At 38.1% G+C, this 25,795-nt stretch overlaps 1 protein-coding gene across 2 annotated transcripts in view; it reads left to right on the plus strand.

Annotated features, from left to right (window-relative positions):
• PDE3A (phosphodiesterase 3A) overlaps positions 1 to 25,795 on the plus strand; it is a 305,943-nt gene that overhangs the window by 223,731 nt on the left and 56,417 nt on the right. For both annotated transcript variants that reach the window (XM_011234010.3, XM_034646202.1), the window contains exons 3-4: positions 23,262 to 23,519; positions 25,434 to 25,588. In XM_011234010.3, coding sequence (XP_011232312.2) covers positions 23,262 to 23,519; positions 25,434 to 25,588 — 413 coding nt within the window. The remainder of the gene's footprint in view (positions 1 to 23,261; positions 23,520 to 25,433; positions 25,589 to 25,795) is intronic.

Consider the following 25,795-nt stretch of genomic DNA (forward strand, 5'->3'; position numbering starts at 1 on the left):
CTAAGTTTGCCCAGAGAATCCAGATTTCAAAGAACTTGTGAATTTTAACTTACCTCATGAGAGGCTGATAAATAAACCCGGATGCTGATGTCCTCCCTTTTCTTGAGAAATATCATTGCCAAATAGATTTTAACATGGTGGCTGTTCTGTATTTTGCTTATGGACCAGGACAGTCTACCTGGGCAAAGAAGTCAGTGAGTAGATAAATGCGTCTCTTTTTTTTTTTTTTTTTTTAAAGATTTTATTTATTTATTCGACAGAGAGAGAGACAGCCAGCGAGAGAGGGAACACAAGCAGGGGGAGTGGGAGAGGAAGAAGCAGGCTCATAGTGGAGGAGTCTGATGTGGGGCTCTATCCCATAACGCCGGGATCATGCCCTGAGCCGAAGGCAGACGCTTAACCTCTGTGCCACCCAGGCGCCCCAATAAATGTGTCTCTTAACTTGGTAAGCAGTTTGTATGCACCTCATGGGTTACACATGCTGGAGTAAGCACTGGAGATAAAAGAGTTAAGGAAGATAAAGTCTAGTGTTGTAGACAGTTATGCAAACAAAGCATTCCAATTTCAGGGCAATGATTGATATAGAATTAGCGTTTTAAAGGAGTACAGATGATGGGTATCTACCCCAGTTTGATGTAGAGTAGGGAGTCAGAGAAAGTTTTTGGAAAAATAAAATAGTCAAGGAATAGTAAGAATAAACCAAAGGAAGGTGGTGGTGAGAAATGGAGGACAGGGAATATTGAGGAAGTAACTACATTCACCAATGTATGATTAAAAAATAACATGTGGGGGCGCCTGGGTGGCACAGCGGTTAAGCGTCTGCCTTCAGCTCAGGGCGTGATCCCAGCGTTATGGGATCGAGCCCCACATCAGGCTTCTCTGCTATGAGCCTGCTTCTTCCTCTCCCACTCCCCTGCTTGTGTCCCGCCTCTCGCTGGCTGTCTCTATCTCTGTCAAATAAATAAATAAAATCTTTAAAAAAAAAAAATAACATGTGGAAAACATAGGTAATTAAGTGTTTTTTGGAGCACTAAAACACAGTGAATACTCTTTTTAAGAGGGAAATAGAGTGGCAAGCTATATATCTGGTAGAAATGGCAGGACTCCATCAGATTAATGAAATGCAAATGAGGAAGGGGAGTTAAGGCTTTCTAGATAAGGGTGAATAATTGGTGGGGATTGTGGCAGTGACCAAGGTTCTAGAGTCAGATAAGCAATTGGGAAAGTCAGTAAGGTGAGTGGGTGCTCTGCTCTGAGGAGCCATGATGCACGTCTCTCTGGAGTCCAGTAATAATGGAGGCTCTGAGCAGAAAGGTTTGGAGCAAGAGATGGTTTAGGGCTTGTTAGCTGATAATATGGGTCTCATGAGAGTGTGTGATAAAATTTAGAGAGCGTCTATAGAATGAGAAGAGCAGTAGGCCAAGAGGTGAAACCTACGGAAATGGCTTTTAAAATGTTGAGGGATTTGGGGCGCCTGGGTGGCTCAGTTGGTTAGGTGTCTGACTCTTGATTTTGGCTCAGGTCATGACCTCTGGGTCCTGGGATTGAGCCCCACCTCCCGCCCACTGCTCAGTGGGAAGTCTGCTTGAGAATTTCCCTCTCTCTGCCCCTCTCTCTTTTCTAAAATAAGTAAATCAATCTTAAAAAAAAAAATGTTGAGGGATGGGATTGAGGCGGAAAAAAATCTGGGAGAGACAGAAGAAGATTATTCAGAGAGATAGGAAAAGAGCTAGAAGGGCATGATATCATGGGAGTTGAAGGAAATGAGGTTTTCAGTAAATGCATGTCACCAATACAATAAACTTCTGTGAAGAAGTCCAATAATGCAGGGCCTGAAAAGTATCCTTTGAATGTGGCAATTAAAACCCACTGTGGGGAATAAAAACCCCGCTGGGATAGCAAGAGCAATTACAGTCTTTGTTCTAGAAGCCCAGCTCAGTGGATTGGGATCTGAATGAAAAGTAAGAAAATGAAGACTGTGAATACTAATAGTTCTTTCAAAAAGTTTGATAGAGAAATTGGTAGTTAACAGGGGGTGTGGAGATTAGGGGAAGAATATGGGATTAAAGAAGAGTAAGAGGTGTTCTAGCAAGGGAGAGACTAGAGTGTTTCCCAAAAGGGGTTTATATAGGCTGAGAAGGCAGCGGTATCAGAAGTTTGCCTATGAAGCCTGCTTTCAGAGTAAAGACACAAATAATCTTTTAATGGTTACTGTCATCTTGCTGTCAGCTTAATTGTGTCCTTCTCAATGTCAGGGCTTTTTCTGCCAGCTTCTTCTGAAAACTAGTTGGCCAGTTAGGGATATTTGAGTTTCAGTGAAGCGAGCTCTTCCTTCCCAGCTGCTCCTTTCTAATATTCCCTATTACAACTTGTCAGCAAAAAAAATATTTACCACAATAAATTCTTCATGACAAACATAATTTTCCATACAATATTTACAGTTTATGTCCACAGTCTCAGCATAGATATCAGTATGTCTCTCAAGCAGAAAGGCAATCATTGACAATCTTAGGTAAGTTAGATTGTGTAAAGGTGGTAAATTTTAACTAAAGATTTGATTGAAGAGGCTTTTTATAAAAAATTTCCTAAATCTGAAGGAAGAAGGAATATCATCTTTAAAGAGCATATGGGATGATATGTGTTGATGACAGTGGCAGGCTCTCAAAAGTTGGTATTAGTTTTGAGAAAGCAGATGGATTGACTGTAGATCTCCAGAATGACCTCTTTGGAGAGACAGATGATCAGCCTGCATTAAATAAAGAAATTTAAATATTGTCTGTAGTCCTATACAGGTGATAGTATCAAACTACTCTTTAAGCAATGCTTCACAATCTTTTTATTCTTATTTTTCCCTTCTGTGTTCTCGTATTTTCCAATCATGTAAATGTGTCGTTACTACAAAGAAAGCCACTTTCTGTCCAGTATGCTTATGCTGGAGTGCTAATCATAAAAAGAAGCCCTGAATATAAGCAGTGGGTCACATAGTCAAGGACTGAGAAAAATGAGCGAGAGCACCCAAAGGCAATTTGAACATGCTGCCTCTCCTTTCTTCAACGCTCCCTTTTCGTTCCTGGCTCCTGTGACTCTATGGTTGCCAGTCAGTTGGGTGTGTTTATTACAGACAGTTGCCTTCAGCAACATGATACTCAGTAGGAGGTTGTGAGAACTTGAAGGGGATGATGTTTGACTCTAAGGACCAGGCGAAGGCACACTTTTTGGACTAAATAGTATGGAGAGTCTACAAACTTTTGAGAACTGTTTGTAAGAATAAAAGATTGTGTTAGAAGGCGGAATTCATGTAATAATTCGGTTTTGGGAGTTCTTACAATATGCTGAGTGCTAAGGTTATAAAAATGAATAAAAATCAGTCTTGTCCTCAAATCCACAATCTGGCAAGGAATATATTCGCAGACAATTAGCAGTCGTGCACTATGATAGTAGGCGTTGGGACAGAATACTAGGGAAGCTTTGAGGCTAGTGATTAATTTGGTGTCAGTTTGGGAATGAGGCTCAAGTGTTTTGTGTTTTAAAGTTGGATCTTGATCGTTAATACCAATATATCAGAGAAATGAAGTGGTAGGCAGATGTAACACCGTAAGAAGGGCATGGGGTTGTGCTAGCGTATTGAGGAGATCATCTAGGACAGCTGAGGAGGAGACACGTGAGTGGAATATATGGAAATGTCATTGGGGTAAAAGGATATAAGGGCAAAGTTTTAAGATGCTAAAGCCATGCCAAGAAGTTGAATCTTGTTCTATGACTTTGGGAAACCATCAAAGAAAATAACAGAGCAACATGTTAGTATCTCTGTATTGGGAAAAACCAAGTTTATGGTGGGAGAAAACTGGAAGAAAAAACCTGCAGCCATCCTCATGTGAAATAATGAGATGGATTTAAGGCAGGGATTAAGGAATTCTAGTGGAAGTAGTAGCTGAGAGACCCCTCCGTAGAAATTTTCAGATGCAGTGGTCAGTTTGATGCTGGAGATAAGAAAGTAAAAAATCACTTAAGAAAAAGTCAAGGTGTCTGGTTTGGGTGACTGATTTCGTTGTTAGCCAAGGTAGAGAATAAAGGAGGGAAAGAAGAGTCCAGAAGATGGAGGTGAAGTATCCTCTTGGAGAAGGTAGGGTCTGGACTAGCCATGGGGTATGTGCGTGAAGCTGTCCAGGGCCCAAGTACAGGGAAATGGTCGGTGTTGGAGCTCCGAATTAGCAGGTACTCACTGTAACAGGGTGAAAGCTGGCAGGGAAGGGCATGGATAGAATAAGAAAAATCAGTACCAAGGGTCAGTAGTTCAGGAGGAAAGAAGACCCAGTAAAGCAGGCATAGAGCTCCTTCTCAGAGGGACGGGGGGGAAGCCAGGACAGGAGAAAGAGCTGTGGAGCTGGGCGAAGAAAGACAAAACCGGGAATGTTGTCATTAGATATTTTTGTTAATAAATTGATTGCATTTGATAGAGGATTTTATTTTATCAAAGACATAAATCAGATTGCCATGAATAGAAGCATATATATCTTTACAAAAAAGAAAAAAATATCTTTAAAAAATAAAAATATCTTTAAATATACTTTAAAACAATATTAAAAATCTCTTTAAATGAGGTGCCTGGGTGGCTCAGTTGATTAAGCATCTGCCTTCAGCTCAGGTCATGATCTCAGGATCCTGGGATCAAGCCCAATGTTGGGCTCCCTGCTCAGTGGGGAGTCTGCTTCTCACTCTCCCACTAGCCCTTCCCATGCTCATGATCTCTCACTCTCTCTCAAGTAAATAAAATCTTTTAAAAAAAAATAAGTAAAAATGGTGTTGAGAGAGCAGAGCTCTCTTTCCACAGGTTTAATAGATTAGAATTAGAATAAATAGCACCTTAGATGGGGTCAAAGAACAATTTTGTTGCTAACAATGATCTTAGGTTGAGAGAGGGGAAGACAAAAGAGTGAATAAGAAAAACACGAAAGGAGAAATACGCTCTCCATGTTAGAAGAATGAGATTATAATTAGAGAGGTGGGGGCTGGCATTGGAAAGAAAAAAATATATTTCACTGAAACAATAGGGAGGAAATTAAGAATTATAAAATTCTCCCTATATTTAGAAATTCATGGAAAGCTAATCAGCAAAGGATCAGATAAATTTTGTATATTTTCTGCCCAGAAGAACTGGAGTAAGGTAATTCATTTAAAGTAATTAGGCACCTTTTTGCTGAGTATGGTTAAAGTTGCTGTGGGAGTAGAAAATAAATATAAAATGATTCTTATCTTCAAGAAGCTCACAAAATCCACACATGACAGTAGAGTACATTTGCACAGGAAGATTTTACGAATGGCATTTTGATTGTTACAAGTCATGTTGAAGGGCCATGAATTGCAAATGTGGCAATTTGCAGTTAAGGCACCCATATGGATAGTGTGCTGGGTGCTGGTGTTAGAAGTGAGTCACTTAGCTAGAGTGAAACTAGTCATTGCTCTGCTCTCGCAGCTCCCAACGAGCCACCAGGGTTTGCTGAACCTGTGATAATCATATTTTTATTGCCTCATAATATTCTGAACATAGTAACTGAAACCAGTTCTTTAAAGTAATTAACTTTATAGATAATGCTGCTATAACATGTTTATGCTATAACCATGTTTATGCACCTGATGTTTACAGCAGCGTTATCTACAATAGTCAAATTATGGAAACAGCCCAAGTGTCCATCAACTGATGAATGGGGTGTGTGTGTGTGTGTATATATACATATATATATATATATATATATATGTATATATATACCACCTCATATATATATATATATACACACACACACATATATATATAAACATACACACTGGAATATTTTGCAGTCATAAAAAAGAATGAAATCTTGTCATTTGCACTGATGTGGATGGAGCTAGAGAGTATTATGCTAAGTGAAATAAGTCAGAGAAAGACAAATACCACATGATTGCACTCATATGTAGAATTTAAGAAACAAAACAAAGGGGAAAAAAGAGAGATACAGAGAGACAAACCAAGAAACAGACACTTAACTCTAGAACAAACTGCTGGTTACCAGAAACGAGGTGTGGGGGGCGGGGATGGATGAAATAGGTGATGGTGATTAAGGAGGGCACTTGTGAGGCACTGGGGTTTGTATGGAAGTGCTGAATCACTATATTGTACACCTGAAACTAATATTACACTGTATGTTAACTGGAATTTAAATAAAAACTTAAAAAAATAAATTAACTCAGATTTGTAGACAGATAACATTATAAAATTTTATTTTCAATACCACCTATTTATCTACTATTTCCATATACATTTGGTAAAGTTTTATGGTGTATTAGTTATTTCCACCATAAGAAAAAGAAAATTTTATTCACATTAGTGATAACACATAATTTGAAATGCTTATTATGTTATCTCTTATAATAAGAAGGCCAGAAGAAAAAAAGCTTCAGGGTTAGTGAACTCATGACTTCATAACATTGTAACGACAGAGGTTTTTTATTCTTTCTACTTTGCTACTGTCTACACTATTAGCTTCATCCTAAAGCTGATTGCACTTGTGATCCACAGTTGGCTGCTGGCAGCAACGTTGCTTCCTTCTGGAGGGTGAAGAATTTTTTCCTAGAAGCACTAAGCAAAGTGTCCCTGTCTCATTGAATCACAGTGACTAAGGTTCACCCATCCTTGACCAAATTCCTGGCCTTAGGGGTGGAATCAACCCTGCTTCGTGTAGAGAGTCAATCACAACATCCACTGTGTATAGTTTGAAGAGAGTTAAGAACTGGGGCATGTCTCTGGATGTATTTGTTTTGATATTAAAACTCCACAGTTGTCCCTAGGCCGGCAATCAAGTCTGTTAACTGATCAACAGCCCCAAGACCTGCTGGATGGGCACCTTAATTGGGCCAATGTAGAGGGTGGGTGGCTAATGATAGAGACATGACAGTAAGTTTAAATTCTTTGTCAGAAATATTGAAACTAGCAGGAAAGACAATTTGAGGCTATTTGTAGTTAGACCTCACTCTATATTAATTTTAGTCTTTAGTTTGCCGTTGGAATCAGCATGTGTGAAAACATTCATGGCTTCTCTTCTGTGTTTGTTTTAATCATGCTTAGCTTATTTTTTTTTTCCTATGGGATATTTTAATTAGGTTCTTGTATTATCCTTCCATTCATATCTTCTTTTTTAAAAAAGATTTTATTTATTTGAGAGAGAGCGAGGGAGAGCACAAGCAGGGGAAGGGCAGAGGGAGAGGGAGAAGCAGGCTCCCCGCTGAGCAGGGAGCCCATTGCAGGGCTCAATCCCAGGACCCTGAGATCAGGACCTGAGCCGAAGGCAGATGCTTAACCTGCTGAGCTACCCAGGTGCCCCCATTCATATCTTCTTATTTTAAGATGAAATGTAACTAAAATAGATTGAAATGATAACTGAAGAGGAATTCACTACCAGGTTTTCCTTAGATCCTTCCTCTTGATCCCTAGGGATCAAGGGTTGTTTCCCCACAACCCTTTTTAATCAGCACTTTTATTAATCTTATTATAATTTAGAAGATAATTTCTGAAGTCACTTTGTCTTCTTTGCTGTTATCTACAACCTTTGTCTTAATCTGTGCTGAAGCTCAACACATTGTTGGCCATTTGTATTCCTTCAATATCCTATTATTGCTATACTAACAGCATATGGGAGCATTGACAGACCTAACAATTATGTCCACAAGGAAGAAAACAAAACTATGACATAAATGGTGAGTGATTCATCATTATGACCAAATGACTTCTTTTCTTGCCTGATTTCCTCTTCACTCAGCAACACATTGTTGCTAAACATGAGGGGTAGGGTATCATTTTGAAATGCTTTTCATAGAGAACCTTTATAATCCTGCTCCACAGCTGCCTATTAAATATCTTGGTGAGTTACTGGGGTCTATTGACCCGAAGATAATCATATTTATTATCTGAGTGTCTCATAACATTATGAATATAATAAGATTATAACTGAAACCAGTTTCTTAAACTGAAGTAATTAAACCAGACTTGTAGACAGATGCATTATAAAATTTTATTTTCATTACCACCTAAAAGGAAAACGAAGACAGATGCTTTCCTATTAGCAACAGAACTCTCTACAAGAACCACCAGTTTTTCCTTCCAGGAGCAAATATTATATGAGATCTGGCTTAAGGATGGGAAATAAGGAGTAAAAAAAAAAAAAAAAAAAAAAAAAGGCATTTTTCTTGATAGGGAAACATTAGTAGTGGGGTCTCCCCTAAAAATTAGTTCTGGGAAGAGCTAATTTGATTTTCAAAAACAAAATGAGGAAAGGAAGGGAGTATAATATGAATTCTCAAGAGTATACTGATGATGTTAATAAGTTCTCCTTGATAAGGAGAACCTAAATTGATGAAGATTAATTGAAGGAAGAGTTTGCAAAACTAACAGTATGTAGAAAATTGACAAAGATACTTTATCTCATCAAAGGTAAGTGACCATACATAGGAACAGTTACCCTAAAATACTGACGGACAGTTTAGTGTTGTGATTAATAGTGTAAGTCCAGACTGCCTGAGTTGGAATTCCATCTCTGCTGCTTACTATATGTGTAATGTTGGACAAGTTACTTAACCTTTTGTGCCCTAGTTTCCAACTTTGAAAGTCATTCCCTTTATAATTTGTAGAGCTGTGAGTTGCCTTCTGGAAAATCAAGAAACAATATATTACTAACTTTTAATATTTTACTCACATCTTCTCTGCATGCAAAATTGTTCACAGGTAAGCTTACCTCACCCCTTAAAACAAGTTAGCAAGAAGCAGACAGACCCTCACATGTTCTGAGAGGCCAGGGAGCTTCAAGTTCCCTACTCTTTACTGGGTAACGGCATGTTGGGAAGACTTGAAATCCAGGTTTCAACGTTGAGACTTGGGTGTTGGAGCTTTGAGAATTCTAAGGGCTGAAGATTTTGAGGGAAATGTTAAGAACCAGACATTTCTATATTTTAATGATGAGTATCTTTGCAGCCAGTCCCTCTCCCTTCTCATGCTTCTCTTCTCTTGAGAGTTGGTTTTTATTTTCATCCTACTCTGAGGAGCGGTATGGATGATAATGGTGACTCAATTCAGGGCAGCCATTTTCAAAGTTGGCCAGATTGTAGGTGTTTGGAGACCTGCATTTTGAGAAATAACTTACTTCCCTCCTCATAACCAGAGGTAGTGGTGATTCATCACAGGGTTCCCCCAGCTTCCTCTTTAGTCCTGTGATTACTTTTAGTCCCCTGAGCATCTTCCACTAGGCTGCAGGCTTCTTGAGGGCAGCTGCCAAACTCATTCATCTCCATAGCCCTAGGTTGTAAACAGGCACCCAGTAGATGTTCAGTTAATATTTGTTGAGTAAATGATAACAGAAATGGATGTTTCCCATTGCCTCCATATTTTCTATTTGACTCACACCATTGATAAAATGTGTTTTGTCAAAGATTGCACCGTGATTGAAATAGGGCACATTTGCAATGTAGAACAAAAAAATGCTATCATACCTGTTATTAAGTGGTTGTATAAGCTTTTGTGAGCTGGCCTAGGAATTTCATCACTGTTTATAGTATTATTTCTCTAGAAAAATTCATTCTAAGTTCCAAAAAAAAAAATTTGGTGTAAAAGTGTTTTGAAATTTGATCTATTTATACGTTTGGAAACCTTGTTACGTAATTTATGGTATCTTTGTTTAGTTGTAGAAAATGGAATTTACTGAGTTTTAAAAATACATTTATGAAGTATTGGATGTTGTATTAAAACAACTTGGGGCTATTAAGAGTATCCATTCACCCCCTCTGTCTACACGGTGGAGGGCTACTGCCATGATCTATCAAAAAGAGAACATTTTCTTAGTTGTTGAGACCCAATGTGGATTTTATACACTGACAAGTGAACTCTCCACATTTTATTTTGTGAAAGCAAGAGCACTTGAAGAGATTTTCAAGAGAAGGAACTGAGAATATTGTGGACAAAGTAGAAGAAGACTACTGCAGGAATAAATACAATGTATCTTTTTTCCCCCCATGTCTCAGTATTGAATCACTTATTGTTGATGTCCCTTATTGTTACTTTCACTCTTCCCTTCCCTCCCTGGTCAATCATGCTGCAAGAATCCTAGTTTCGCACATTTCTTGTTGTAGAAGCCATGGTCAAATCTGTCATCTTCTCTCCACACCTTTATCTTCCTCAAGCACCGTGCACTGTTCAATGACGTCATTTGCCTTCTTGGACATCTTTCATCACTCAGTTACCAACTGATAGAATTAGAAAACTTTGTCCTCCATTCATGGGCATCTGAAACCTGGCTTCATATTTCCTTTTCAACCTTATTTTCTGCTAATAAGAAGCAGAAACCCTCCATGCCTGAGAGACTGGTCTACTAATGGAATCCTGCATTTATTTTTCTCATACAGACACCCGACCCTGCATTCTGACTGCACGCTTCTTCAAGCTTGACTGCTCTGTTTCTCTCCTGCTCTCTGCCTGCTCTTCCACTTCCCCAGGATCTCGGGTCCAGTGGTTCAGTGTTCTCTCTTTCCTATCTGGCAGACCCCTCCTGTTTTCACTTTGTTGCCTTTTCGTGTAAAATTTCATGCTGAGTATCACTGGAAGGCACACAAACAACATATTGGAGCTGCAGCCTCTATTTCTAACTCCTCTTTCTTACTCCTCTTTCAAACATTCTTCATTCTCCTCTGTACTTTTTTTTCTTTTCTTTTCTTTTCTTTTTTCTTTTCCTTCCTTTTTCTCTTTCTTTCTTTCTTTCTCATTCATTCATTCATTCATTCATTCATCTATTTGACAGAGAGAGAGGAAGAGCAGCAGCAGAGGGAGAAGCAGACTCCCTGCTGAACAAGGAGCCCGATGTGGGACTCGATCCCAGGACCCTGGGATCATGACCTGAGTTGAAGGCAGACGTTTAACTGAGTGAGCCACCCAGGTGCCCTGTCCTCTGTACTTCTAACCTAATATTGCCTACATTACTTTCTCAACAGGGACTCATGACTAATCTTCAGAGTTAAAGCCAAAGTATAGGAACTCCCAACTTCTCACCTGCAGATCTAGGGTTTTTTCTCACTGTTACCATGGGAACGGTACCCCCATTGTGAAAAGTTAGTCACACTCTACTTCCTTCTTTTGGACCTTGATCTCTTTATCATTTCCACTGTTTTTACTGCATTTGAAAGCTCTCATACTAGTGGGATCTCCCCCTTCAACATCTATGCTTGCTGACTTGCTCACCCACACTTTAGAGCCTGTTTTCCCTTTGGATACGGACATATCTCGATCTTCCATTTTACAGCTAGTTTTCAGTAAAGAGTTGACTACATTCTCTCCATTTTCCTATCTTCTTTTCTTTGCTCAATTTATTGCAGTGTGACTTACAGCCTCAGCATATCACTAAAATTATTCTCTTTAGTGTTACCAGTGACCTGCCAGATACTAAACTTATTAATCTCTCAAATCTCGTCAGTCACCACCGGCCACTCTTCTCTCTTGACAAAAGCATTTCCTTGACCTGTTTGACCCTACACTCTTAATTTTCAGTTGTCCTTTCTCATTTTCCTTTGCAAGTTTCTCTTCTCCCTGACCCTTGCAAAATGGTATTGATTATGGTCCTGCCTTCAGTCCAATCTTGTTTCTCTTTATACACTTCCACGTAGGCTGTTATTGAAATGACCATATCTGCGTCAGTGATACCCGGATGTGTATTTTCAGTTCATATGTCTCTCTTGACGTGCAACTTGAATCATCCTGTGAATAGCACTTATTTACTCAAAGATGGATATCTCAGCATCCGCATCAAAACTCATTCCTTCTCCTGTGAGTGCTAATTTAGGGAAGGGTTCTTAGCTATCTCTGTGTCCAAGCCATAACTCTGAAAGTCAGCCTGACTCCTTCCTCCACACGTACTGATGATGTCACTGCCCTGCAGGGGTTTCTCATTACTCTTAGTAGTTAATCAAAGCTCTTGCATTTGGCTCATGTTCCTGTCATGATGTATTCCCTCAAACCTCTCCAGACACATCCTTTTCTTTTTCTTCTGTTTTTAAATTTGAATGTAATTGACATACAACATTATATTAGTTGCAGGTGTATGACATAGTGATTCAATATTTATGTATATTACAAAATTATCACCACAGTAAGTCTAGTTAACATCCATCCCCATCACTACAGATTTTTTTTCTCGTGATGAAAACTTTCAAGATCTACTCTCTTGGCAACTCAAATATATATTACAGTATTATTAACTATAATCACTGTGCTATACACAGACATATCCTTTTCAACCTGAAGTACTCTCTGCTTCATCTGAGCGTTATCACTAAAAGGTCATTCTTTCTCTACCTCCAGGCCTTTTAACTCTTTCCCCAAAAATACCCATCTGTATACCCAAATCCTCTCCTTGCTCTTTGCATATACATACCAGATTATAGAAAAAGGCATAGAGTCACTTTCTTTTATCAGCACTATTTTCCTCAGCAGTTGCACCGTTTTCTGCCTAGTAGTTATTCCATAATCAGTTTGTTAAATACAATTTTTTTTATGACTCCAATATTTCAGTGTAACAATTCTCAATATTTTTGTTTAAGGTAAAATCAGAACATGAAATTGTGCTAGAAGGTTAAATGTTTTAGGATGGCTTCTAGAAAATTTGGTTATTTGTTTTAAGGAAATACGTTGGACACTGTAATTTGTCTTTTTTATATTCTTCAAGGCACAGAACTAGGAGAGAGGAAGTGTACTTCTCTGGAGATTTAGAATATGGTCCTTATGACTTCACTTATTTTTAATATCATTGAGTGCCTGACAATAATCAGATACTAATCTAGGGTCTGGGGTTAAACTGGTGAATGAACACTAGCATTGCCTTTGTCCTGGTAACACTTTCAGCCTAAAAGAGGAAGACAAACCTTTATCAAGATCACACAACAAAGGTTGGATTGAAAATTATCACAAGTGCTTATGACAGAGACATTCTAAGAATACATGTGAGAATTGGCCAGTGATGCAAGATTTTTCTGAAGTTACAGCTTCCAGCATTTTTCATTTGTTTGTTTTTGTTTTTGGTGCTTCAGCCTATGAGGTCCAGACACTCATGTGGTGAGCAGGCTGGGTGCTGCTGCAGGAGTCAGAGGAGAGAGCTCCCGGTTAGTCAGTGTTAGGAGCAAAATCAGTAGCATTAGCTAAGTGCCCATGAGGTAGGAGAGTGTGGTGAGAGATAGAACAAATGCCAGTGAAGGCTCACGAAACCGTGGTGTTAGAATGTATATTTTGTTTTGTTTTGTTTTATGGATATTTTCATCCCAGTGGAAAATTACATGTGGGAAAAAATTTAAATTGTATCTGAAAATGAGTCATCTTTACAATGTTTACCTTATGAAAACGGGAAAAGGGTGACAAAACTGAAATGCTTGTAATTGAGAAGAATTATTAATGATGTAATTATAGTTTCACTTTAACAATGGTCCTGAGAGATATAACAGAATTTAAAATTTTGTATTACTTTCTACCAATAATTTTATGGAAGTCATTCTTTTTTTAGGTTTTTGGTTTTCCTGTGAAAAAAGAAACTAAACTCTGCCGGTTAATGAGGGAGCAGCTCTCATTCAAAAAGATCTTCGACAATGAGGATTCTTTAAAAAAGCAGAATACTGCCATCTGTTGTTCACTGAAATTGTTTTTAGGCTAAGCAAACAGAAACCTCAAGTTCAAGTTTAATAGCAATTCTCAAAATCTAACAAATCAAGGGCCATCAAAATTCATCAGCTTTTATGAATTCATACTCATTTCAGAGATTCTTAATTTTTCTATATTCCTAAACCCACGCTTAGTCAGAAAATCCAGTTTTGTCCATTAACAGAAATAATAATGCTTTTTATTTATACAGCAGTTTATATTCTGCAAGCCTTCCCGGCTTCATGTGCGTGAGCAGTCACAGGAACAGCTCCTTACCTGAATTCCTCATACTTTCACCAGCCACCTCATCTTTTTCTAATTAGAAGACACAGAACCAGCTCAGCAGTCAAAGGCAGCTAAGGCTATCTTAGCAATATGGGTGCTTACTAGAGTAATTGATTTAATAAGGATGCTTTCTTTCCTAAATACAAAAACAGTATTGTGTGTTAATTGTAATTTTTGAGGCTGTTGAGCGAATTTGCTAGTGTCTGGAAGATACTTAGGAAACAGAGGGACTGCTTTAACAATTTTTGGCTTAATTACAGGTAGATTATAGGGAAATCTGTAAGGACACAAGGCCGCATACTATATCCCATTTGGTAACATGAAATGCTCTTTGAACATCAAAAGAGAAGGAAGTTAAGCATTCTGATAACCGCTGAATTTTGCTGTGCCTCACCTCTCACATGAGGCCGGCCCACAGAGATGTTGGAAAGCAGTTTGATGAAGGGCCCTATATGTTTTCCTCCTACTGTACGTATATATTATCTTAAGGAGAAAATCCAAATGTAAACTCATATTCCCTGCCAGAAAATTAAAATAAGCAAACATCTGCTTCCTTAGGATGGCATTTAGCCAAAGTTCAGCCTACAATGAGTTACTGCAAAATTTTCACATGATTTCATTTTTAAAAAATTTCCCAACCAACTTCAAGTCTAAAATTATAAATGGGTCCTATGAAAGTATAAACACATATGCAATTTTGCTGGCTCTGAGGTCAGAACCAGTAATACACCAAGGACCATTTATCAATCCAGCTCACCTTCTAAGTGAATTTAGTACACTAGAGACAAAGATGCTACTCCCTGGTACCACAGCCAGCCTCCCAGAGAAAGATGGGGAGCATGGGGGTGGCAAAGGGTGCTGTGGAGATGTAGGAGACCGCCCCCAAAAACCCAGCAGGCATCTTTTCCCAGCATTGAGGACCAAAGTTGGTTAAGAACAGTCCCAGTGACTCCTTTTATGTGTCATCCCTTACACTGTTTATTCCTCTCTTATCCCAACTCCCTCTTCACCCTGAGAATGTTCTTCCCATGCTATGTTTGCCTCCCAGGGTGCCTCCCAGGATGACTAAATAGAAAGAAAGAAAGAAAAAAAAAAAAAACCCTTCCAACAATGGAGCTAAGATGCCTGCTTGTGGAATTCCTTTCACATACTGTGTTATAAATTATACCAGTGCAATCAACCATATTAACTAAAACCAGGACTTTTGTACAATTACTTTGTGAGAGCCTAAAATTAATCTCAGAACTCTTATGAGTATATGGGAGTAGGGAGTACGATCTTTAGATTTACCTAGAATAAGAAGTGAAAGTATTCAGGTTTTTGTTTTGGTGATATTGGTTTTATTGATAACGAAATTCTGTCCATATGCTGCCTTCATTTATGAACAAACTACTGGTCCAGTGTATGTTGAAGACAAACGTATGTGCAGTGTGCAGCCTTTACCACAATTTTTTCAGTGCAGTAATAATGGTGGTGATATATAATATTTATCAAACATGCCCTGTGGGCCATCCACCTCTTCTGAGGTCTTTTTGTGCATGATTTCATTTAATCATCAGCAATACTATACAGTCGATATTATTATTATCCCCTGCTCAGAGACGAGGAGGTGAGTAAGGGCGATACATGAATTTTTTGCAAATCTCAGCAGATCTGAAATTTGGATACCGGCAGACGGACTCTAGATCCTCTGCTCTTGAAGGCCTCATGTTCTAATTCATTAAATAAAAATTCAGTATTGATGAATGAGTACAACGTCCTCTCTTTTATCCGAGGTCTTTATAACGTTGCTTTCCAACGTCTCACATGTACAAACTTCCATATTATAGACATGACGAAAGAAGGCACTTGTTCCTTTTTGTACCCCATGTGCTAATTCACAAACCACATTTTACTTTCTCCTCCTTGTTTCAGGAATGGTAACGAATAGCTGTGACGTAACTATTTATTACAAATAAATAGTTCCTTTCACTGGAGGGCTTTCAGGTGAAAAGGGTTGGGTTTGAAATGGCGTGGAGCTCTCTTAACAGAATGAGGACTGTAGTTGGTCTGTTCATTTTAAAAGTTTTAAAGCGGAGAGTTATAAAACTTTGACCTATATGTTCTGTACCTCTTGTAATATATTTTAACTTACTACGCAGAAATATGCAGGCTTTCACAGATCTTTTTGATGAAGAGCCAAGAATGTTTCTCTTTGAGCACTTGTCCACTGTATCAACTGGAGTGGAAAGTTCTCTTTCTTCCATGCGCCACACGGTGCTTCACTATACACAATGGCCAGTTTCAATTTATTTCATGGTGGAAGGGACTTAGGGACTTGAAAGCATTCTGAGTTCAAGTCTTTCAAACAGGTTATCATTTTCTTTTTGGATGTTTACAGTTGTATCCCCCCTACTTAATGTAACAGAAATCGATATTAGGGCCTCACTTTGATGAAATGTATTTATGAAGTCTTTAAAGCTGTTCAACTTTGTTTTTAAAGCAACTTTTCTGTTTTTTACCTGTGTTATCACTGACTTATGGATATTTTATTAGCATAGGTACTTTACAGTGACAAAATACAACTGGTCTGAACAGATGTGGGACCAAAGGAACTGACACTTGGCAAACGTACAGCTCAACTCTTGGGAGAAGAAGGGTGTGGAAGTTCCAGGCAATAGCCTCTTCCCCCTGAGCACTCTGTGTACACTAGGCATTTTAACATAGAAAGAAGACAGCGTCAATGACTCAATCATAAGTTATAAGGTAGAGGGGTGCCTGGTTGGCTCAGCCATTAAGCGTCTGCCTTCCGCTCAGGCCATGATCCCAGGGTCCTGGAATCGAGCCCCCCATCGGGCTGCTTGGCAGGGAGCCTGCTTCTTCCACTCACACCCCCCTTGCTTGTGTTCCGTCTCTCACTGTCTCTGTCAAATGAATAAATAAAATCTTTTAAAAAAATAAGTTATAAGGTGGAGCTTGGGTAAGAGTAGCAATGTGAAACAAAGAATTTTCTGTTACATGATACTTTTTAAATCATCTTAAAAAATTTAAAATGCTTACTGATGCCAGGAAATAAGTTTTAAAATCATTGATGTGTGTGTATGTGTATATGCAACATGCTTTTGATTTATAGAATTGGAAAGGACCTTAGGAAGATCTAACCCAGTTCTCTGTGCAACGGGGGAGCCTGTGTACCCTCAATGGATACAGTATTTCCTAGAGTAAGCCTGCGGTTAGTTTGGGAAACCATCCTAAGTTAAAATATTAAACAAAATGGCAGTCTGGTTCAAGGCGTACAGCTTCTCAACTAGGTTGAGGAAATGTAGGGAATTGTCTCGATTCTGGTTCTTCGGCATTTGTAACCTATCTTTGGGTTTCATGTAGAATTATGAAGAGAGGCTTTTACACTGCTTCTAATTCTTTTTTTTTTCCCCAGTTAGAATAAATTAATCTCCAAAGCAAATGACTCATCAGATGATTCAATAGTCAGAAGACTCGATAGTTATTACATATATTCCACTTCTAAGAAGGATGTATGTAATCTATTTGATTAAGGTATCAGTTTAATCTTTCCTTCAAAATATGTAGGAAGAAAAGGTGTAACTTGACTATGTTGGTGCTGCCTCCAACAGAATTCATCAGGAATTAGATGCATTGCCTTCACCCCACTTTCTACACCGGATAGCCTCCCTGATCATTTTGAACAGCAAATTGTTGTTGACCTCAATTTTCCCAGTCCCTTTCTGATCGTTCCCTTGGGCATCTTCTCGTTCTTTAAATGAAATGGTGTTTGTTGGCTTCTTTGTTTTCATTCACCTTGTTCCTGTAGTTATTTCCTAAAGCCGTTTAGCATTTATTTCTTTTAGAAACCCCCATTTCTGAATAATATTTTGACAGAAGCCAAAACACAGTGCTAGAGTAAATAATCTGGTATGCTTCTTAAAGATATATAATTTTATGTTACATACATGCTGTTAGTAATTTGATTACACGAATTTATTTGTTGGAATTTTTCAAAATTTGCCTCCTAGGCTAATTTAGAAACTTGGGTGCCCTTCACAAAGGGCGCATCCTTTCCAACCGCTACACATATTCAGAGCTTCCCTTTTATCATACTAATAGTGTCATTTTAGAGTTTTAACACAGCAGTAGTAAGAGTGAAAGCAAATTTCCTATAATTAAATTGATTAATACATGTTTATTCTAGGAGTTATGTTTAGTGGTGTTTATAAGTGTATTTGTTATTGTTTTTTTTAACTTCTTATGTAAAACTCCAGATTTTCCAGGTCTTTGTTTTACAATAAGTAACTTGGAAGCAACTAGATCTTATTATATAGCAAGATATCTATGCTTCACATGCTGGAGATGGTAAAGTAAACTGGACAGAAATAATAGGGAGAAGGGAAAATATTTTAAAAACTGGGTGCTTTGAAAAGTGGGATTTACCAAGAGAATCAGTTATTTTTGGTTTAACATATAAAACCATACTTTCCTAGACTGTTTATCAGACTTAAATTCCAGATTTTCTATTTAAAGGTAGCGATCCAAATTTGGTTGTCATTTAAATAATGTCCAGGGAATTATACTTGCATCTTCTTAAATGCTATATATAAATATTTCTATTATAAGGAGAGCTTGCAAAGTAGAATGTCTTATATTGCTTGGTCCCTTTAAAAAAAAAAAAAGAAAAGATTTGTTTTATCTCTACCATAAAAAGACTCAACTGTGGTTTCATAGTTTAGTTCATTACTACACTCAAAGATGATTTCAGGCTGTTAGCTTAAGACTTTCCTTTAAAGTAGTTTCATATAAACTTAACCTTTACTATTTATTATCACTAAGATTTCACCAGTTAAATGGAATATTTCTGAGTATTTATTGGTATACCTAGAAATTTAGTTCTATTATTTTTAAAATTGGGTAGAGTTTGGCAGTACCCTCTGTGTGAGTCACTCTTTTTTGTATTTTGTATCATATGATGAAAAAACTCTACCATCAACCAAAGCTCTTCTCCCTTAAAATTCCTTAATAGTTACTCTTTGGGCTCTCCCGTGTCTTTATAACTTGCCCGCTGCTTATTGAAATAGGGGCCCATCTCTCATGTGTGGTTAGTCTTGGCAATTTTGTGGCAAGCAAATCTGATTGTTGGTTTTAGATTTTATGCCTCATTGAAGCCTTTAGTTATTTGAGCCAAAAAGTGATGATAACTTCTATGTGTGATACAACTTTTGACTTTCTTACAGTTCTATTCTTGAATCAGAAAACCAGTGTAGCAAAGACCTGAGTTCATTCCCGTGTTAAGTATACTTCGTTAAACAATAGTAAAAATGTCCACTTTGGTTTCTTAGCCAATTCCAGTATGGATCATTTACTTCTTACTGGCATGAATATTGCTTTGTTTTTGCTTGAGGACCTTTGCTTTGACCAAAGCTATGGCATAAATAGCATTAAAATACAAAATGTGCTTCTTTTCTAAATTCTTACATAACACTAACAATGGCCTAGGAGAATGAGTTTTCAGTTCTGTTTGCATTTTAAAGTTACTTTAAAAATTTTTAATATTTGTTTTTTTAGGTATATCAGAAATGCATCTAGTACTTAAAGAAAATGTTATTAAGAAATCATAAAATTAGAGTATTATAAAAAAGACTTGTTCTCTCACTAATAATTCATTAAAAATTATAATTCAGGGGCGCCTGGGTGGCACAGCGGTTAAGCGTCTGCCTTCGGCTCAGGGCGTGATCCCAGCGTTATGGGATCGAGCCCCACATCAGGCTCCTCCCCTATGAGCCTGCTTCTTCCTCTCCCACTCCCCCTGCTTGTGTTCCCACTCTCACTGGCTGTCTCTATCTCTGTCGAATAAATAAATAAAATCTTTATAAAAAATTATAATTCAGATTATCAGTGACATGCTCTACTTTTTCTTCAGGTCTGTGAATTTTGTATATGAGAATATTTTGAGAGAAAAACTCTTTAATTGTTAATTATTGGAACATAAACTGTTGATTTCACTGTCAGGAAGTCTGAAAATGTTACGTCCTAAAAACAGTTTGACTTAAATTTTCATTTTTTTAAGGGAAACTATACAGTGACTTGTTATTTTAAGTTTATTAGAAAAAACATGGATAGGAATAAATATTACTCTTTCAGAAGGTCACGCTGAGTGAGTTTTTTAGAAGCTTCATAATTAGGGTTGCACTTGAAGATACGTGTTTCCAAAAGGGAATGTTGACTTAGTTTAGTGGCATTTCTCATGAACGTTTTTGAAGTTGACAATGTAGGTACATAGGTGAAGTATGCATGATTGTGTATCCTAAAACTATTGACATTACACTTGGATTTTTATGTTGGTTCATCATAGATATTTAGGCATCCAAACAGAGAAGAGCATGGCACAGTGAATACATAAAGCATTAAATAATTACAGATACATTTAGGAACGTAGATAAAAAAGTTCATCATGTATTTTGGTGTACTGGCTTAGCGTTAAGCTCTAGAACCAGAGTATTTGTTTGCAGTCTGATGTTTCCATGTTCCAGCTACCTGATTAGGATTCTGGCAGGTTATCTTTTACAAATAAAAATGAAGTTAGTCAATGAAGTACTTTGTAGACTTGTGCTGAGCAAATGTCAGCTGCCACTGTGATTATATGGTTCCTATTATTATTCCATGGTAAAAGACAGACCTGTTCTATATCATAAGTTGATTCATTACTTATAGTTGGTCTAAGACTATGTATCTTTGTGTATTGGGGGCATTTTCATAATTTTTATATTTTTCTGATTATAAAAAATAAAAGTCACTGTTTTGATGACACATTTTTCCCCACTAGTGAACAGTATGTGTTTTTTCAAGTAATCATTTATAGATGTACCCAAATCTTTTGAAAAACTTTATACCACTTTATAATATAGTTCTACTACAACTTTCTTGGTATCATTTTCTCTATCAATGCGCATTTATGGCTGCATTCTTTGGCTGTTGTCAGGGTGCTATTACTCTTTATGTCTTTGTCCTCATATTTTTACATATTTGCAAGTTTTTCTTTAAATATCTGTCAGCATTGTTTTCCTGGGTCATAGAATATATATGTTTAAGTGACAAATTGATAGACACAGCAAAATGCCCTTCCATAAACACTGGGTTACTTTGACTCACTGCTCACTTACCCAACGTATTACTAATACTTTGGTGCTATCAATCCTTTATTATTTTGCCACTTTGATGAGTAAATTTTTCATTATATTAATTTGCATTTTAAATATTGGGCGGACAAGTAGCTTTTTATACATTTGATTATTTATATTTTGTTTGGGTTGTCTATTCACTCCTTTCATCCAAATTTCTTACATTGTTTTTTTTTTTGTTTTGTTTTGTTTTTGTTTTTTTTTAGCAGTTCTACATTTGGATACGTTCTGTCTTCTCTGTGCAGCAAATATTTTCTCACTGTTTTTTTCCTTCGCTTATGGTATATTTTCTCACATAGAAGCTATGTCTTTAGTCGGATCTGTCATATACTTCATTGGCAGTTTATGAATTCATGTTATTTTTTTAACATTCCGACATTATAACTTAATTCCTGCTATTTTCTTTTAATAAGCTTATAATCTTATATGTTTAAAGTTTTCATCTCTCGGGAGTTTATTTTTAAGTCTGTTGTGAAAGAATGACTAAACTTTTCTTCCAAATACATAGCCAAACTTCTAACAGCCTTTTATTGGAAAACTCCAGAATTAAAATTATTATTTATACCATTATCAGTATTGAGCACTTAGAGTTGCCCGCACAGTATTGAATGCTTTACCTGTATTACCCCATTAGATTCTTAGAATTACCTTCTGAAACGGGTGCTATTGCTGTATTCATTTTATAGATGCAGAAATCACAGCACCGCATCTTAGTGACTTGCCAGAGATCATGTGGCTAGGAAGTGGTCAACATTGAATGTTGAAAGTGGTTAGGAGTCAGGATTTAGACATAAGTAGCCCAGTTCCAGAATTTGCACTCTGATCGCTAACCGCGTTATGGAGTTATGTGGATTCCTTGTGCCTCATACTGTGGCAACGTTCCAGCATTAATGGTCTTCTATATGCTGGCTTGAACCTTCATCTACCCTCTTGGCCTTGACTCAACCCATACTCTCCCTTGCTGTCGTGCCTTCCTGCCGGCACTCTGGCCTGAGCAGCAGGGTGGGAGCAATCCTGTCCTCTGTTTTTTGTGCTTTTCCTTTCTTCAGCAAATAGACAGTAATGACTCTTAGTCTGATCGGCAGTTTGGAAAATATGGCAGATGAACCACGGAATACCAGAACTGAAACTGCTATTCTTACCAACCCCAGGAAGAGGGATAACATGGGAGTCCGATCGAAAGCCGAAGGCTTTTTGGGCCTATCTCTAATATTCATTAAGTAACTACCATAGGGGCACCTGGATGGTTCAGTAGGTTAAGCGTCTCCTTCGGCTCAGGTTGTGAACACACGGTCCTGGGATCGAACCCCACATTGGGCTCCTGGCTCAGCGGGGAGTCTGCTTCTCCCTCTCCCTCAGCTCCTCCCACCTTGTGTGTGCTCTCTTTCTCTCTCTCTCTCTTTCTCAGGTGAGTAAATAAAATCTTAAAATAAATAAATAAATAACTACCATATACCAGGCTTAACTGTCACATTCAAATATTACTAAAATAGGAAGTGTACAGCATATGGTTACTTTTAGAATAAAATTTCTAAATAATATGCATTAAAATGTTGAACTCTTCATAAGGAGTGGCTGATAGGAAGTTTTTTCCAAGTCTTTGAAACCTCTTGACTTTTTTTTTTTTTTAAGATTTGTTTATTTTAGAAGGAGAGAGGGGGAGAGAAGGCATGAGCCAGGGGCGGGGCAGAGGGAAAGGGAGAGAGAATCTCAGGCAGACTCCCTCCTGAGCACAGAGCCAAATGCAGGGCTGGATTCCAGGACCTTGAGTTCACAACCTGAGCCGAAACCAAGAGTCGGGGGCTTAACTGACTGAACCACCCAGGCACCCCAACATCTTGCCTTTTACAAGCTAGTGTTTATCTTTTTAATTTCTTCAAATACATCCTACCCCTCCCCGAGTTCTAATATTAAAAACATGCCATGAACACAAAAATGCCAAAAGCCATGGCAAATTTTGGCAAAAGTTGAAATAGAAATGTGATTTGAATGTTCCTTTCCTGCAACCTGAAAGAGTCAGTCAGCCCATTTTTTTAGAAAAAGCCCCATTTTAGTGTGTGTGTCTCAGCCTCAGGCCTTTTCTCACTTGAGTGTTTCTCTGTTTGGTGTCTCAGTCCTCAGGAACCAGTATTACCGTGGATATTGCCGTGATGGGGGAGGCTCACGGCCTCATTACCGATCTCCTGGCAGACCCTTCGCTGCCCCCCAACGTGTGCACATCCCTGAGGGCAGTAAGCAACCTGCTCAGCACGCAGCTCACCTTCCAGGCTATTCACAAGCCCCGCATGAATCCTGTTGTTTCCTTCAGTGAAAATTACACCTGTTCTGATTCTGAGGAAGGCTCTGAAAAAGACAAGCTGACTATTCCCAAGGTAGGTATTAATGACCTATCCCTGGACAGGTTAAACCTTTTCTTTTGCCTTTTAGGTCTGTTCCTTGTCACCCCCAAACCCAGATGCAGATTCACATGAGTGACTCAGTGAAGATGGGCTGATCATGGTAATCAAAGTAATAAAAATTTAAACGTAAAGACCTGTGTCCTGATAACCTCATAACTTTCTGTAAATGAAAGTTTTACCTTTTCTTTATTCAGACTTTGAAGAAGTTTTTACTTCTCTATGCCAGGCTCTGTTGTGTGGGAGAGGGATGTAGCAGTGAGGGGCAGGGGGCCAGGCAAAAGTCCCTGCTCCCATTCTAGCGTGGGTTCTGTTTAAAATCCCTTGGCCTCTGAAACCCAGAGATGCGCTGCTCATGATTTCTGTGTGTGATATCGTGCACAGGGCCCTCCTGGCTTTCCCAAATCCAAGAAGTTTTGAACTCAAACAGTTTTACTTGGTTTTGTATGACTTAAAGTAAAAGATGACCTTAGTGATTCATAAATTCCTTCTTTTTATGTGTAAAATATAAGAGTTTTACAAATGTAAGCTGTAGGAAATGGGATTCTGCACACAGCTTAGACCTTGCATTAGTTGAAAATGGGTTATTTTAAAGACTGAAAAAAAAATCAGAATTTAAGTCTGCCCAGCACATCCTGCACAGTTATGTGATTCGTAAACAGGCATCTGTCTCTGGAGCTGGTGGTCAGTCAGTAACACCCATAAGTTACATGTTGTGAGTCTCTTGACTCAGGAATGTGTGTTTCGCACCATTTTGTCAGTTAGGTATTCACATAACTTTTTTGAACATCTACTTCTCTGAGAAAGGTATGGCAAAGCATGATGTGACAGTAAAGAAGGAAGGGAGATTAACTGATTGCTTTCAGTCTCAAAATAGACATGAAGTTAGACTATCAGGCATCCGTCCTGGTATTTACCATGCTTATTGAATTACCTTCAAAGATGCATATTCAGATCTTTAAGAAATATGGGAAACTAGTATCAGAGCTATTCTTGAATCTCAAGGTGCCATATACTTCTCAGAAGCTTTTGTTATCCTCAGGAGACCAGAGTGCATCTTTGTAAATAATGTCTACATATTTAGTCTACTAGGAGTAACTAGCCACAGATAAAATGGGTCGAGCTTCCACCTATTGTAACTGTATTGCTGTAGTTGTATTAGAAGAATACCTTCACTTTAATTTTTAAAGGGAAGACCCTCTTTAGAGTGCTGGTGTTCACCATGGTAAGCTCAGGATCTTGCCTCCCTGCCATTGATGCCACATACCCTATTTAGGATATCACAGGAGAAGAAGTAGCAACGAAAGGGTTGCAGGTCAACCAGCAGACTCTTCTGTTAAGAAGGGTTGGTACTGATGGTCTTACCCTTGTGCCTGATGTCTAAGTCATGCTAGCCATAAGAAAAGTGGTGCATTTTGTGAGTTACACTCTTATACTCAGCTCCTGCCTTTTGTAAATCAAGAAATCGAAATTAAATTAATAAACACTTTGGTGTAGAGACTGTTTTGCAAGATGATAAAATTAATCCAAGCTCCAAACAAATGACTTTTGAGGAAAAACTTTTGCTCATAATAACTAATGTAATATATGTATAACTGTGTATATCCCATTGAACTACTGTAACTATAAAGTTTTCCCAAAGTTAAGTGACTCTCATTCCTGTAATTCCATATTACAATCATCATTTAAATGAAGATCCCCAAATGTTAATTTTATAATATTCATTCTTTTATTGAATTCCTAAGCACCCAATTTTCAGATAGGTAATATTCAGCCATTATGGTTTAATAAATTCACTTCCAATTAAAAACCCATTTTCTCCCATTGTTTTATATAGAAGTCAGTGATCAAAATATGCTCAGTAATAAAATCAACACTCCTTCTTCCTAGCGCCTGAGAAGGAGTTTGCCTCCTGGTTTGTTGAGACGAGTTTCATCAACTTGGACAACCACCACCTCAGCCACAGGCCTACCAACTTTGGAGCCTGCCCCAGTACGGAGGGACCGGAGCGCAAGCATCAAACTACACGAGGCATCTTCATTGAGGTTAGGCAATATCCCTGTTGGTTTCACATCTCTTAGAGAAGTTACTTACCAAAAGGAATAATCAATTACAGAGGAAATGTGGCCCAACCCGTTATGTTTGGTTGGAGGCCAGCTTTGAAAATGAAGAAGGTATATGGTTTAAATGCAAAGCACTCTACAGAATAACATCAGATAATTAGGCTTAAATTGTATTGCTTGGTCCTAAGT

This window comes from Ailuropoda melanoleuca, chromosome 16 (genome assembly GCF_002007445.2).
Source record: "Ailuropoda melanoleuca isolate Jingjing chromosome 16, ASM200744v2, whole genome shotgun sequence".
Taxonomy (NCBI): domain Eukaryota; kingdom Metazoa; phylum Chordata; class Mammalia; order Carnivora; family Ursidae; genus Ailuropoda; species Ailuropoda melanoleuca.